This window comes from Leucoraja erinacea, chromosome 16, assembly GCF_028641065.1.
Source record: "Leucoraja erinacea ecotype New England chromosome 16, Leri_hhj_1, whole genome shotgun sequence".
Lineage (NCBI taxonomy): Eukaryota > Metazoa > Chordata > Chondrichthyes > Rajiformes > Rajidae > Leucoraja > Leucoraja erinaceus.
In genome coordinates, this window is record NC_073392.1 from 1,520,001 (window position 1) to 1,535,419 (window position 15,419).

General features: G+C 46.4%; 1 protein-coding gene across 3 annotated transcripts in view; it reads left to right on the plus strand.

Annotated features, from left to right (window-relative positions):
* Positions 1–15,009, plus strand: part of cacna2d3a (calcium channel, voltage-dependent, alpha 2/delta subunit 3a) — a 412,076-nt gene extending 397,067 nt beyond the window's left edge. For all 3 annotated transcript variants that reach the window (XM_055647516.1, XM_055647518.1, XM_055647517.1), the window contains 3 exons: positions 9,038–9,147; positions 12,110–12,192; positions 14,057–15,009. In XM_055647516.1, coding sequence (XP_055503491.1) covers positions 9,038–9,147; positions 12,110–12,192; positions 14,057–14,149 — 286 coding nt within the window. In that variant the 3' untranslated portion in view covers positions 14,150–15,009. The remainder of the gene's footprint in view (positions 1–9,037; positions 9,148–12,109; positions 12,193–14,056) is intronic.
* The last annotated feature ends 410 nt before the right edge of the window (positions 15,010–15,419 follow it).

The window sequence follows — 15,419 nt, forward strand, 5'->3', positions numbered from 1 at the left end:
CCTCCTTTTGCTCTGGTATTTTATTTAACCCACATGTTTAATCAATAATGTTTTATTATTAATGTTTAATGTTTTATGTGTCATTCCCAACTGTCACTGTATGCCATGTTGTCACTTGTGTGCGGAGCGCCAAGGCAAATTCCTTGTATGTGAATACTTGGCCAATAAACTTATTCATTCATTCAAACAGGCCCTTCGGCCCACTGAGTCTGCGCCGACATTAGACATTGTAAAGCTATTCACGTAATGTTCAAGTGTAGTCACTGTTGCAGTTGAGTAATGAGTTGCGTTTATTGTCACGTGTATGGAGGTACCTGTACAGTGAAAAGCTTTTTGTTGCATGCTATCCAGTCAGCAGAAGAGGAAAGTTTTCGTACAAGGTCTTTCTCTCTATGTGGTTGAGTTAATTTAAATATAGAAACATAGACACTAGGTGCAGGAGTAGGCCATTCGGCCCTTCGAGCCAGCACCACGGATGATCATGGATGATCATCCAAAATCAGTACCCCGTTTCTGCATTCTCCACATATCCCTTGATTCCGTAAAATGTAATATATTAATGTGTTTGCTAGTGTATATTTTTGAGTATTGATATATTGTTAATGCTTTTGAAAGTTTGTGAATGTAGGAGACATTCTGAGGCATTCATATTCATATTTAACAGCTGGTAAAGCGGACATGAAAGCAGTGCTGCAAATACATGGCAGGGCAGGCTGCGTTTGTGGAGCCAGAAACAGGATTAACGTTTCAGGCTGATGACGTTATCATGACTGGGAAACACTAGAGATGATCAATGTTAAATTGTACGGCAGGGGGGAAGAAAGGGGAAAGGAGCAGAGAAAGATGAATGTGGAGAGGAAAGGTTTAGATGGCCAAACACAGGCGAATGAGACTAGTGTAGATGGGGCATCTTGGTCAGCATGGGCGATTTGGGCTGAAGGGCCTGTTTCCGTGTTGTACGGCTCTATGGCTCCAAGTGTTGAGAATGAAAGAGACAAATGCTGGTGGACAAAAACTTGTGGTACGCTCATTTGTCAACAATGTTTTTCCATTTGTATCCCTCCCTCTCTCCCGTTGTGATTTAGTAACCATTCAACTTCAGGGTTGGGGGTGAGGAAAAACTAGAGGCCATAAGTTGAAGGTGAGAGGGGAAAGGGGCAATGTTTCACACTGAGAGTGGTGGGCACGTGGAACGAGCTGCCAGAGGAAGTGCTGCAGGTGGGCACAATTACAATGTTTAAAAGGCCTTTAGACACATTAGGGAAGCTATGATGGGATGTGGGGCAAATGGGAGCAGGTGATGAAGGTAACTTGGTCGGCATGGTTGTGTTGGGCTGGCGGGCTTGTTTCGCTGTTATATGAACTCTATAACTCTATTTATTCACTTCCAACTTGAAGGCCACAAAGGGACCTGTCTCACCACATCCACAGGCAATGCGTTCCAAGCGTAAACCTCACATTGCTCAACAATGTTTTCCTCTCATGCCACTCTTCATTTTATTCTCCTCTAGTTTATACCTGTGACCTCTAACCCTTGATCTCTGCAAAGAGAAACAACCTCCCACGATTCACTCTCTCCAGATTCGGTGTAATTTTATCTTCTTGTCTCACGTCTGTCTCTCGGTCTTTCCACTCCAGCTGCCATCGGCCCAGCCTGTCCAATCTATCCATGTAGCTGCAACGCCCTCTTGCCAACAATGCCACCCTGGCCCAATGTCTCCACATTCCCTCTGGAGCCAGGTGGCCACAAATATTCTGGCTGAGGCCAGGCTAATATTTGATCATCTTTCAGCAAGACTTTATACTTTGTGCCTTCATTGATAAAGCCCAGAAGGTTGCGATTCACACAAGGAAGATCGATGGAAATATATTTACTTTTATAACTTTAACGTAAGATTAAAAATCTGGATTCTTCATTTTCCTACAAATAGCCAAGGGTGAATATTTATTTGTGTGGCCTTGGATTGTCACAGGATATCCAATTATTGGCACGGTTGGAATCTGACACACCTAGAAATATATTTACCAAAGCATTTTATTCTTGAAACAGAGCTGCATTATTGGAGTAAATGAGAACATTATACTCTCATTCTATACTGGAGATTTCACCCTGGGCTATTTCCATTTCCATGGTTAAAGTGCCTGAACGTATCTTCTTTCAGTTTTCCATAGCTTTGGTTCATGAATAGTAGACATTAATAGGGAATGAATTAATTAATACATGAGCGGTAGACGTTACTGGGAAAATATCTGAGCATTGGCTGCTCCTGTGCTGGGAGGTCTCAGCCCTGCGGCATTATATATGTTCAACCCTTAACCAATATGAGATATTACTGCTAACATTGGTGCCTCTTGTAGACATTGTAACATTAGTGGGGAAATGGCAACAGTTCCATGTTCCGTGACTCATATACTGGCGGACATGAACACAGAAGTCCCAAAGCTGTTGGTGGGAAAGACCTTTCCAGCATGTACTTCAACATTGGCTTCTCCTGGCTTCTCCATGTTACACAGTTGGCCAGACTTACACATGGGAATCCGTTGGAAACTCCTGTCCCAGTTTGGACCTGGTCTCTGGACAGAGCCTCCATTTAGTGTAGTGTAGAAAACATAGAAACATAGAAAAATAGGTGCAGGAGTAGGCCATTCGACCCTTCGAGCCAGCACCGCCATTCAATGTGATCATGGCTGATCATCCAAAATCAGTACCCCATTCCTACCTTTTCCCCTATCCCTTGGTTATGTTAGCTCCATGAGCTAAATCTAACTCTCTCTTGAAAACATCCAGTGAATTGGCCTCCACTGACTTCTGTGGCAGAGAATTCCACAGATTCACAACTCTCTGGGTGAAAAAGTTTTTCCTCATCTCAGTCCTAAATGACCAACCCTTATTCTTAAACTGTGCCCCTTGGTTCTGGATTCCCGCAACATCGGGAACATTTTTCCTGCATGTAGCTTGTCCAATCCTTTAAGAATTGTATATGTTTCTATAAGACCACCTCTCATCCTAAATTCCAGTGAATACAAGCCCAGTCGACCCATTCTTTCATCATATGCCAGTCCCACCATCCCAGGAATTAAACTGGTGAACCTATGCTGCAGTGTAGAGGAATGGTTGGGTCACACCAAGGTCAATATTAGCTAACCCACTGTTTTTGGAATAACCAAGCACTGTTACATATTTCCGTAATGTTAGAGATACAGTGTCAGCACAATTGCATCTTCTCATAGTTGGAGTGAGCAGTGTGCTAGAGAGACAGGTGCTAGCCACAGACTCAAATTCCTTCCATTTATAAAACAACTTGGATGAAGCAAGTGAAGATATGGTTGTTGGCACAAAGTTACAGTCACATTCCGAACAATGTCCTGTCTGGTTTGATCCTGACTACTGGTGCTGTCGGTACGGAGTTTGTACGTTCTCCCTGTGACCTCGTGGGTTTTCTCCGGGTACTTCGGTTTCCTCCCACATTCAAAAGACGTACAGGTTTGTGGGTTAAATGGCTTCCGTCAAAAAAGTGTCTCTAGTGTATAGGATAGTACAAGTATACGGAGTCATCCTGGTCGGCGTGGACTTGGTGGGCCAAAATGCCTGGTTCCATGCTGTACCTCTAAAATAAACTAAAGCGCTTTTAGATAGGCACATAGGTATCAGCATGGACATTTAATTTGGCATCATGTTCAGCATGGACATTGTGGGCAGAAGGGCCTGTTCTGTACTGTTCTATGTTCTATGCTCTGAGGGGATAGCAGTGGCAGATTTCCACACGATCGCACTCTCCAGCAGGCCACTACGTACCCCAACATGCATTTAATTCACCTTTTTTGCTTTTACTCAGTGGTATAATATATCCTCCAGTAAACCAGGTGAGTTTACAGGGATCATGGGGAATATAACCCAGTATGTTTACAGTGCACTCGGGACCAGGGCCCCAATGTGTTTACAACTGGCTTCTGAAGATGCCTCCAGTATAAGGAGAATGACTCCAGCGTGGTTAAAGTGAGTCTGCGATGGTTGGCTAGGAATGGGATCGCTGGTGGTTGGGACTTTACTGGAGGGGGGAGGACAGATGGAACTATAAAGGCATGTATGTACATAGATTGGTTCAATAAGCAGACGCAAATCTGGCAAATGGAACAAAAGACAGGAAATGTGAACGTCCATAGTGGCAGCAAAGGTTGAACAAAGTCCATTCTTGGACAATGTGAACTTGGGGATCCCAGTGTGATAAACCTCTTCTGCCTCCCCCACCCCTCCTGTAATGTGGTGACCAGAACTGCACACAACACTCCAATTGTGGAGCTGAAACATGACTTCCTGACTCTTGTACTCAAGCAAAGAACATGGGGAAATTCTTTTCTCTCAGATGGTCTTGAGGCTTTGGAACCCTCTTGCTCGAACGCAGGTGGAAGAACAGCCGCAATATCTTTTGGGAAGAGATAAATAGATCCTTGAAAAAAGGAGAAGATGAGAGGTTCCTGCGGGAAGATGAGATGACAGAGAGATCAGCAACGATCCTACTCAACCATGGGTCAGGCAGCATCTGTGGAGAACATGGATAGGTGACGTTTTGGGTGGGGATGATTTTTAAGTCTGAAGAAGGATGGCAACATAAAATGTCACGTCTCCGTGTCGACCAGAGACGACAACGGAGGTCAGGATCAAAGTGGGGTCTCTGGCGCTGTGAGGCAGCAACTCTACCGTTATGCCACTGTGCTGCCCCACTGTGGTCAGTGTGTACCATCCCGTCATTGAAGATCAGGCCAGGTCTCTATAGAAGGTTACTGACTGAGTAGTAAGGTCATAAGTGATAGGAGCAGAATTTGGCCATTCAGCCCATCGAGTCTACTCCACCATTCAATCATGGCTGATCTATCTCTCCCTCCTCGCCCCATTCTCCTGCCTTCTCCCCATAACCTCTGACCCATGAGCAGAGCAGTCAGGGAGGACAGAGCCTGCAGAGTAGCTGCAGTGCTGGCAAGTTTGTTGCTGCCGGGGATCTCTGAGCCATCGGATTAGTCTCTTACAAATATGACACAAAACATTGCCCTCCATACAAATTATGTAACAAATCGCTAGTTGTTTGGGCAGTTAATTCTCCTTTGCTGAGAGAGAACAAACAAAAAGCCATTAGCTCGAAGTAACAAAATCCTGGAAGAATTGTCATTGTCTATGAAAGGCAGCGGCGGTCGGTCAGTCTGTCGGTCTGTCGGTCTGTCGGTCTGTCGGTCGGTCGGTCTGTCTGTCGGTCTGTCGGTCTGTCGGTCTGTCGGTCTGTCGGTCTGTCGGTCTGTCTGGTCTGTCGGTCTGTCGGTCGGTCAGTCTGTCGGTCTGTTGGTCTGTCGGTCGGCTTACACTTTGATGCTGTGCATTATTGGGTTCTTTATGCGGATATGGCTGTCAGGAACCATCAATGATGGACTTCTGTCAATTGAATAGATCCTGATTTTCAATGTCAAATCCATTCTCCAGCCTGATCTTTGTGGTCGATTCCTCTAGGTAAGTATAAGTAGATTATATTCTTTCTGGAATGCTGTTGAATTGCTACTATCTTTATTCAGAATACAATGCTTTCAACTCTGCTAAACCTGTAGAACAAGTAAGTAATTGTAAGATTATTTAATACCTGCGGCTGACATGCCAAGGAAATGCGTCTTTTCTGATTGTTTCTGAACAAGAAATGATTTAAGGACTACCCGGTGAAAAGATGTCAAAGGGAAAAAGGTTATTTTTAATAAACCCGTACTGAACGCAGTGAAGAAAGGAGCAATGTTACGAAAAGTCAGCTTGATCCTTGCGAGATGGCAATGCTGGATTTCATGGAATAATGAGGAGTATTAGCTCCAAGCAGAGTTTGAACAGAGTGGAATTGTTTTCTATGGAACGCTGGAGGTTGATGGGAGACCTGATAGATGTATATAAAATTATGAGAGGCGTAGACAGGATAGACAGTCACAAGCTTTTCCCGAGGGTGGGAATGTCACGGACTAGAGGGCATAGCGTTAAAGTGAAAGAGGGAAAGTTTAAAGGAGATGCAACAGGTATACGTTTTACAGAGAGAGTGGTGTGCTGAAGGGACTGTTTCTACCATGTTTCTTTCAATCAATGAATCAAAAAAACGCTTCAAACTTAATGTTTTTATTTATTTACACCAAATCTATCATAGTCTTGTTCACTTCAAACAAACCCCAGACCCTCCAGTCTAACCCGACAACCCATATAACCAAAGATGCTGCCTGACCCACTGAGTTACTCCAGCACTCTGTGAAATGTCATCTAACCATCTTCTCCACAGATGCTTCCTGACCCACTGAGTTACTCCAGCACTCTGTGAAACATCACCTATCCATCTTCTCCACAGATGCTGCCTGACCCGCTGAGTTACTCCAGCGTTACTCTGTGTCTATCTTTGGAAAGTCCATTGTCCTGTATTGGAAATGCCACTTCCAACCCTGCAACACAGTGAAAATGTCGACAAAAAAACCTCTTTATTTGCTCGAGTTGACTAAATATCGGAATTTCGTAGAATGATGTTTGTTTAAGGAAAGGATCCACGTTTCATTCTAGACTTGTGTGTACAAAATCATGAGAGGAATAGATCGGGAAAATGCCCAGAGTATGGGAATCGAGGACCAGAGGACATAGGTTTAAGGTGAAGGGGAAAAGATTTAATAGGAATCTGAGGTGTAACTTTTTCACACATAGGGTGGTGGGTGTATGGAACGAGCTGCCAGAGGAGGTAGTTGAGGCTGGCACTATCCCAACATTGAAGAAACGTTAAGAAAGCCCCGGCACGGTGGCGCAGCAGTTGCGTTGCTGCCTTACAGCACTTGTGACACGGGTTCAATCCTCACCACGAGTGCTGACTGTACAGAGTTTGTACGTTCTCCCCATGACCTGCGTGGGTTTTCTCCAAGATCTTCGGTTTCCTCCAGCACTCCAAAGACGTACAGGTTTGTAGGTTAATTGACTTGGTATAAATGTAAATTGTCCCTAGTGTAGGATAGTATTAGTGTACGAAGATTGTAGGTCAGTGCTGACTCGTGGGCCGAGCGGCCTGCTTCTGCACTGTATATCTTAACTAAAACAAACAGCTACATGGATAGGATGGGTTTAGAGGGATATGGGCCAAATGCAGGCAGATGGGACTAGTGTAGCTGGGCATGTTGGTTGGTGTGAGCAAGTTGGGTCGAAGGGTCTGTTTCCACTCTGTATCACTCTATGACTACGTTACTCTTCTTCTTCTTGCCAATGAAACATAAATAAACCAAAGGAATAGTTAGATCTCAAGCCGGGTGGGTGTTGAGCAGCCGGGTTGTTGTCTCTGTTGGTGCCAATGTCTGCCAGGCCCTGACACAGCTCCATGTGGTGGGTGGTAGAGCGGGCACCCAGAGATGACATGGTTGGCTGTCTGTTGGTCTGCTCCATATTCACAGGCTGGGCTTTGGCAGAGGGAGCCCCCATCTCCACACGCTGGCATTGAAACGCACAACTCCAGTACCAAGTCTGTTGAGCTTCACCCATCCACGCTCCTCTGGGGAGGTCAGACACTGGACAGCTTTTATCTGGTGAAGAGATGTGGCTGTGTAATGGAGATGAGGTTGCCTTCCACTCCTGTGACCACACAGTGGCTATCCAGTTAGCTTTTGTCTCAGTTGGCTGGATGGATGGATGCTAGGAGTTGTTTACCATGTGGAGCAAAGGGGTGACGGGACTTCAGTCGGGGTGGCCTCCTCTCTGCTGATAGCCTGATGGAGGAGGTGATCTGGGTCCATGGCACGACAAGATAGTGCCAGAGTTACTGCTTGCCTTCGGATCCCTGCAGGCGGAATGCCTGTAAGTATCAGGAGCTGCTCGACTGGAATAAGTTGAAGGCACCCAGTGATGGTTCGCAAGGTGCTGTTCAGGCTCGTGTCTCCCAGGCTAGTATGTCTACTACCACTCCATACGGGTGCGCAGTACTCAGCTGGGGCATACACAAGAGCTAAGGCAGACGTGCGGAAGATTGATTCCTGCCAGGAGTCCGATGAGGCCGTTATGTGCCAGGACCTTGTCGCTGAGACCAGCCAGGTGTTGACAAAATGTTACTCTATGACTCTGTTACTCTGTGACTGTGTTACTCTGTGACTGTGTTACTCTGTGTTACTCTGTGACTGTGTTACTCTGTTACTCTGTTACTCTGTTACTCTGTTACTCTGTGACTCTGTTACTCTGTGACTGTGTTACTCTGACTGTGTTACTCTGTTACTCTGTGACTCTGTTACTCTGTTACTCTGTGACTGTGTTACTCTGTTACTCTGTGACTCTGTTACTCTGTGACTGTGTTACTCTGTGACTCTGTGACTCTGTTACTCTGTTACTCTGTGACTGTGTTACTCTGTTACTCTGTGACTCTGTTACTCTGTGACTCTGTTACTCTGTTACTCTGTGACTGTTACTCTGTTACTCTGTGACTCTGTTACTCTGTTACTCTGTGACTCTGTTACTCTGTTACTCTGTGACTGTGTTACTCTGTTACTCTGTGACTCTGTTACTCTGTGACTCTGTTACTCTGTTACTCTGTGACTGTGTTACTCTGTTACTCTGTGACTCTGTTACTCTGTTACTCTGTGACTCTGTGACTGTGTGCCTCTGTTACTCTGTTACTCTGTTACTCTGCTACTCTGTGACTGTGTGCCTCTGTTACTCTGTGCCTCTGTGACTCTGTGCCTCTGTGACTCTGTGACTCTGTTACTCTGTGCCTCTGTGACTCTGTGCCTCTGTGACTCTGTGACTCTGTTACTCTGTTACTCTGCTACTCTGTGACTGTGTGCCTCTGTTACTCTGTGCCTCTGTTACTCTGCGCCTCTGTGACTCTGTGCCTCTGTTACTCTGTGACTCTGTTACTCTGTGCCTCTGTTACTCTGTGACTCTGCTACTCTGTGCCTCTGTTACTCTGTGCCTCTGTTACTCTGTGCCTCTGTGCCTCTGTGACTCTGTTACTCTGTTACTCTGTGACTCTGTGCCTCTATGACTAATGCTTCTTTGCTTCTGCCACAGGTCATTTGTGATCCAGCAGATTCCAAGCAGCAACCTCTTCATGGTGGTGGTGGATGCCAGTTGTGACTGCAGCATTGGACCAGTTACCATGGACCCCATTGAAATTATATATATCCTTTAACACAGGCGGTGCCTTTACTGGGCTTTTAAACAGTCTTCATGTTGTGAGTGGGGCAGCATGGTGGTGCAGCGGTAGAGTTGCTGCCTCACAGTGCCAGAGAGCCGGGTGTGATCCAGACTACGGGTGCTGTCTGTATGGAGTTTGTATGTTCTCCCCGTGACCTGCGTGGGTTTTCTTAGAGATCTTCGGTTTCTCCCACACTCCAAAGACGTACAGGTTTAATTGGCTTGGTATAAATGTCAAATCGTCCCTAATGTGTGTAGGGTAGTGGTTCGTTCGTCCGCACGTGTGTCAGACGATGCTGTTGGCTTCCGTCGGCATCCAACATGTTGACAGAATTGGTCGGCCAACGTGTCACTGAGTGCATCCGGGGATCGCCATGAGGAGGCTTCTGTCATCATCCTCAGGATAGCGCTAATGTGCGGGGATCGCTGGTCGGCCTGGACTCGGTGCCAAAGGGCCTGTTTCCCCGCTGTATCTCTAAACTAAACTAAACTAAACTACAAACAAAGCATGTTTCCTGGCAAGCCAAAATACTATCACAGATGTTTTATAAAAACACCTGTGCAGAACATATCTGTGTGTGTGTGTGTATAACGCATTGCACATGAAACTTGGCAGCAGATACAACTAGTACATAGCTGGCTTGGAAGAGACCCAAGCAAGTGTCACGTCTTTGTTTCTCAACACTTTCTTCCATTTCATTTAAATTTAATTTGATTGAGAAATTATTTTTCCCTAATTGGATACTGTTCCACTGTGTCTTTGCAATAAGAATTTCAAAATGACTCTTGGGCATATGTCAGTTTAATTTATGCTGGAGAGGTGAGGCCCAATCTTCATCTCGGCCTCGCAAAAACATTTCAGTCTTTCACCATAAACTTGGGCCTTCATTTTCATGGAATATAGAACATAGACCAGGCCCTTCAGCCCCCATAGACCAGGCCCTTCAACCCCCAATAGACCAGGCCCTTCAGCCCCCATAGACCAGGCCCTTCAACCCCCAATAGACCAGGCCCTTCAACCCCCAATAGACCAGGCCCTTCAGCCCCCATAGACCAGGCCCTTCAACCCCCCATAGACCAGGCCCTTCAACCCCCAATAGACCAGGCCCTTCAGCCCCCATAGACCAGGCCCTTCAACCCCCAATAGACCAGGCCCTTCAACCCCCAATAGACCAGGCCCTTCAGCCCCCAATAGACCAGGCCCTTCAGCCCCAATAGACCAGGCCCTTCAGCCCCAATAGACCAGGCCCTTCAGCCCCAATAGACCAGGCCCTTCAGCCCCAATAGACCAGGCCCTTCAGCCCACCATAGACCAGGCCCTTCAGCCCACCATAGACCAGGCCCTTCAGCCCACAATGTTTGTGCCACCAATTCCAAATGTGCTGAGGTATTATTTTTAAATTCACCCTCTTTTGATATACATTATGACATAAAAGCATGAATTAGTTTGTAGGGCCAGGGCATTTGGCAAGCAGTAAATCTGGGTTCATTATTGTTATGTGTCACATGCAAAGGGACTTGGGAATGCTGGTGCAGGATTCCCAAAACGTTAATCTGCGTTAATAAGTCGAATCTGTAATAAAAAAGGCAAACTCAACGCTAGCATTTATTTCAAGAGGGCTTGTATACACAAACAGGGATGTAATGCTGAGGCTCTACAAGGCACTGATCAGGCCACATGTGGAATATTATGAACAATTTTGGTCCCCGTGTCTGAGGAAGGATGTGCTGGCTCTTGAGAAGGTCCAGAGGAGGTTTACAAGAATGATCCCAGGAATGAGTGGGTTAACCTATGATGAGCGTTTGTTGGTACTGGGCCTGTACTCACTGGAGTTTAGAAGAATGAGGGGGGGACCTCATTGAAACATACTGAATAGTGAAAGGCCTGGATAGAGTGATGTGGAGAGGATGTTTCTACTAGTGGGAGAGTCTAGGATTAGAGGTCATAGCCTCAGAATTAAAGGATGTTTTAGGAAGGAGTTGAGAAGAAATGTCTTTAGTCAGAGGGTGGTGAATCTGTGGAATTCTTTGCTGCAGAAGGCTGTGGAGCCCAAGTCAGTGGATATTTTTAAGGCAGAGATAGATAGATTCTTGATTAGTACGGGGTGTCAGAGGTTATGGGGAGAAGGAAGGAGAATGGGGTTGGGAGAGAGAGATAGATCAGCCATGATTGAATGGCGGAGTAGACTTGATGGGCCGAATGGCCTAATTCTAATCCTGTCACATAACTTTATGACCCCCCTCGAGTCTAGTCTTTCTCCCCCCCACCCCCCCCCCCCCCCCCCCCCCCCCCCCCCCCCCATGTCTTCTCCCAAAATATCTCCCCTGTGTCCCACTTGATGTGCACCTATTTCTCCCTCTCCCACCCCCCCACACCCCCCCTCTAGGCCCATTCCTTCCTCTAGCTTCACAATTTGCAACTCTTCCATCCTTTTATTTCACACCTTGTCTTTTCATCCCTGGCCTCCCCCATATCACCCCCCCCCCCCCCCCCGCCTCTTTCAACCTATCACCCGCCAGCCTTGACCTGCTTCTCCTCTTTTCCAGCTTTCAACCCTCTCTCTCTCCCCCCTCTCTCTCTCTCTCTCTCTCTCTCTCTCTCTCTCTCTCTCCCTCTCCCTCTCCTCTTCTCTCTCTCTCTCTCTCTCTCTCTCTCTCTCTCTCTCTCTCTCTCTCTCCCCCTCTCTCTCTCTCTCCTCCTCTCTCTCTCTCTCTCTCTCTCTCTCTCTCTCTCTCTCCCTCTCTTTCCCTCCCTCTCTCTCTGTCTCTCTCTGTCTCTCTCTCTCCCCCTCCCTCCCTCTCTCTCTGTCTCTGTCTCTCTCTCTCTCTCTCTCTCCTTTTCCAATCATTTGTCTTGCAGTCACTAACATTGGGTAAATGTTATAACCCATTCAGAATTGGCATGTGTGTGTGTGTGTGTAACCGTGTGCCTTAACTACAGTGAACATAATGAATCTAAGAAATGTGATACTCTCAGATCACGCAAAATCAGAAGACGCCCGGATTCCTGCCACCCATTCCATGCTGAGGTAAGTGGCGTCACAGCGCCAGAGACCCGGGTTCGATCCCGTCTGTCTGTAAGGAGTTTGTACGTTCTTCCCGTGACCTGCGTGGGTTTTCTCCGGGAGCTCTGGTTTCCACCCACACTCCAAGGACGTACAGATTTGTAGGATCATTTGCTTTGGTATGATTGTAAACTTGTCCCTAGTGTGTGTAGGATAGTGTTAGTGTGCATGGATCACTGGTCAGCATGGACCCAGTGTTTCCACGCTGTGTCTAACTAAACTAAAAGAGACATCACGTCATTGTTAATCTCTTGTTCTTTCACTATTGGTACGTTTTAATGAGGATCTCCCTCATTCTTCCAAAATATTAAAAGGATATCATCTTTAATTGGTGGCAGGAAGCAGATGATAACGTTAAACAAATCTCTTCTGCCTGCATATCATCCATATTTCTCCACTCCCTGCATATCTAAAAGCCTCGTAAACACTACCATCATTCCTGCCTCCACATCACCCTTGGCACCCACCTCTCTCTCTTTGAAGAAAGGTCATGACCTGAAACATCAACTGTCCATTGCCTCCACATTGCAGCATCTGTGTCTCATTATAATGGATTCTAATCTCGAGGGCGGCACGGTGGCGCAGCGATATAATTGCTGCCTCACTGCGCCAGAGACCCAGGTTCGATCCTGACTACGGGTGCTGTCTGTGTGGAGTTTGTACGTTCTCCCCGTGACCCGCGTGGGTTTTCACCGGGTGCTCCAGATTCCTCCCACACTCCAAAGACGTACAGGTTTGTAGGTTAATTGGCTTCAGTAAAATTGTATATTGTCCCTAGTGTGTGTTGGATAGTGTTAAGGGGCTGTCCCACTGCGGCGACCTAATCTGCGAGCTTAGAAGCGTTTGCCCTTGACTCAAACTCACAGCATGGTCGACACGTGGTCCTAGGAGGTCACTGGAACTCTCCTTCATGCTCCAGGGCAGTTCCCGAGTACTCATGACCTCAGCTAGGTCACGGAAACATTTTCAGCATGTTGAAAAAGTTTCCATGAGTAAAAATTGGTCGGCATGGTTCTTTTTGACTCGTAGTGCAGTGGAGTGGGGTCGCTGTTTAGTTACAGGCAGTCGAGGGGCAGCTGTAGGCAATCTCCTTCGCTGACCGGGCATTTTAATTGGCTCATTGGTGTTTCAGGACCAAGGAAAACCAACCGATAGGTAAAATGCCCGCTAAACTATTAAACATTGTCTGACTTCTTAAAAGTGTCTCCACTCCTTCTCACCCCCTTCTCACCCCCCTTCTCTCCCCTACTCTCTCCTTCTTTCCCCCTCGCTCCCCTTCTCTCCCCCTCCCCCTCCTCCCCCCCCCCCCCCCCCCCGCCCCGCTCTATAAAGGACTTACCGTACACTGTGCACTGTACACTCTTCTGAACTCGTGGATTAGGTTGCCGCAGTGTGGCAGCCCATTTAATGTGCGGGGATCGCTGGTCGATGCCGACACGATGGGCCTGTTTCTGTGCTGTATCTCTAAACTAAACTAAACTAAATTAAAACATGATTACTGTGCAGGAAGCAACTGCAGATGCCAGTTTAAACTGAAGATAGACACAAAATGCTGGAGTAACTCAGCGGGGCAGGCAGGCAGCATCTCTGGAGAGAGGAAGGGGTGACGTTTTGGGTCGAGACCCTTCTTCAGTCTTCAGACAAAAAAGAATTAACGCTTAGCAGTAACACAAGGCAATTTGCTCGCCCACCTGAACACCCACACACCCCCCCACCTGAGCACCACCCCGCCCACACGCCCACCTTCCCACCCACCCGCCTGTCCTGTCCTGTTGGTAATCGCTTGTGCTCAGCCTTGTCTAGACTAACGAGGTTCCATCATTTGCAGGAAAACGCACGTGAGTGTGGAGATGGCCTGGCCCTTCAGCCTTGCCCTGCAGTTCTCATGCTATCCCTCATCCTAGCATTGTGCCAGAGGTGACAGAGACTCCAGTGTCCACACTGTGCAATGGTGAATGAGAAAGTGAAGGACACCATTGAAAAGAAATGTCACCCTGTGGCAAAGCCCTTCTATATTATACTGAACATTAGAACAGGAAACGGCTGCTGAAGATACAGGTCAAGCAGACAGCAGTTAGCACAAGATGTGCATCTTATGCAGAACACATCCAGGTATAGTCATCAACTGTCAGACTATCACTTTGCAGCCATCATGGTGATTGATTGATTGATTATTTTGGGCCTTGCCTTCTCCTGCAACAGATTGGACATGTTTGTGTACATTTTTAAATAAATGATCTTTTGACAACAGCAGGTTTGCTGTCGCATGGACAACATTTTTCTTGTGCCAGTTGTTAACTGTTTCATGGTTTGCATTATCTGTTTATTTCTGCATATCACTTGTATGCGACTTTAATATAAACAAAACAAGTTGTTTCTGTACAGGAAAAAAAAGACAGTGTTAACAAATGTTCAATAGTTGCTTGAGTCCCGATAGAACTAGATAAGGAATGCAAACTCTGCTTTTCAATTCAAAAATAAATGAAATTATTATTGCATCAACTTTTGGTTTGTTTGAAATGTTTATTGGGTTAAACTAGCAACTTGTTGCTTTAAGGTAGGTCGACATTTCTATGTTCCTGAGGCTGGGAATATTATAGCAAGAATCATTCTTAGTGAATCTTAACAAACGGTTCTTTACAGCTTTCTGAATGTGCACGGTCTGTATGATATGTCATGTGATATTCAATATTATAACAGAGGAATCTTGGAGAATTGTTCGAATATACAAAGAATATTTGATCACTCACATATCTGAATAAAGCTAAATATTGTAATACAGGTACTATTGAATATTTTATTTTAATACAGAACGCTGCAGCATTTTATGATGAATAATAATTGGTGATGAAATCTCTGGATATTGTGTGGAATACAGGTAAACACCTGCACCTGCTGCCTCGCTGCTCCAGAGGCCTGCATTCCATCCTGACCTCAGGCGCTGTGTGTGTGTGTGTGTGTGCGTGCGTGTGTGTGTGCGTGTGTGTGTGGAGTTTGCACGTTCTCCTTGTGACCGCGTGGGTTTCCTCCTGGTGCTCCGGTTTCCTCCCACATCCCAAGGACGTGCAGGTGGGTCTGGTAAATGTAAATTGCCCCTAGTGTGTTGAGAGTGACTGAGAGAGTGGGATAACATGGCACTAATGTGGATAGAGTCACAGACTGATACAGCGTGGAAACAGGCCCTTCGGCCC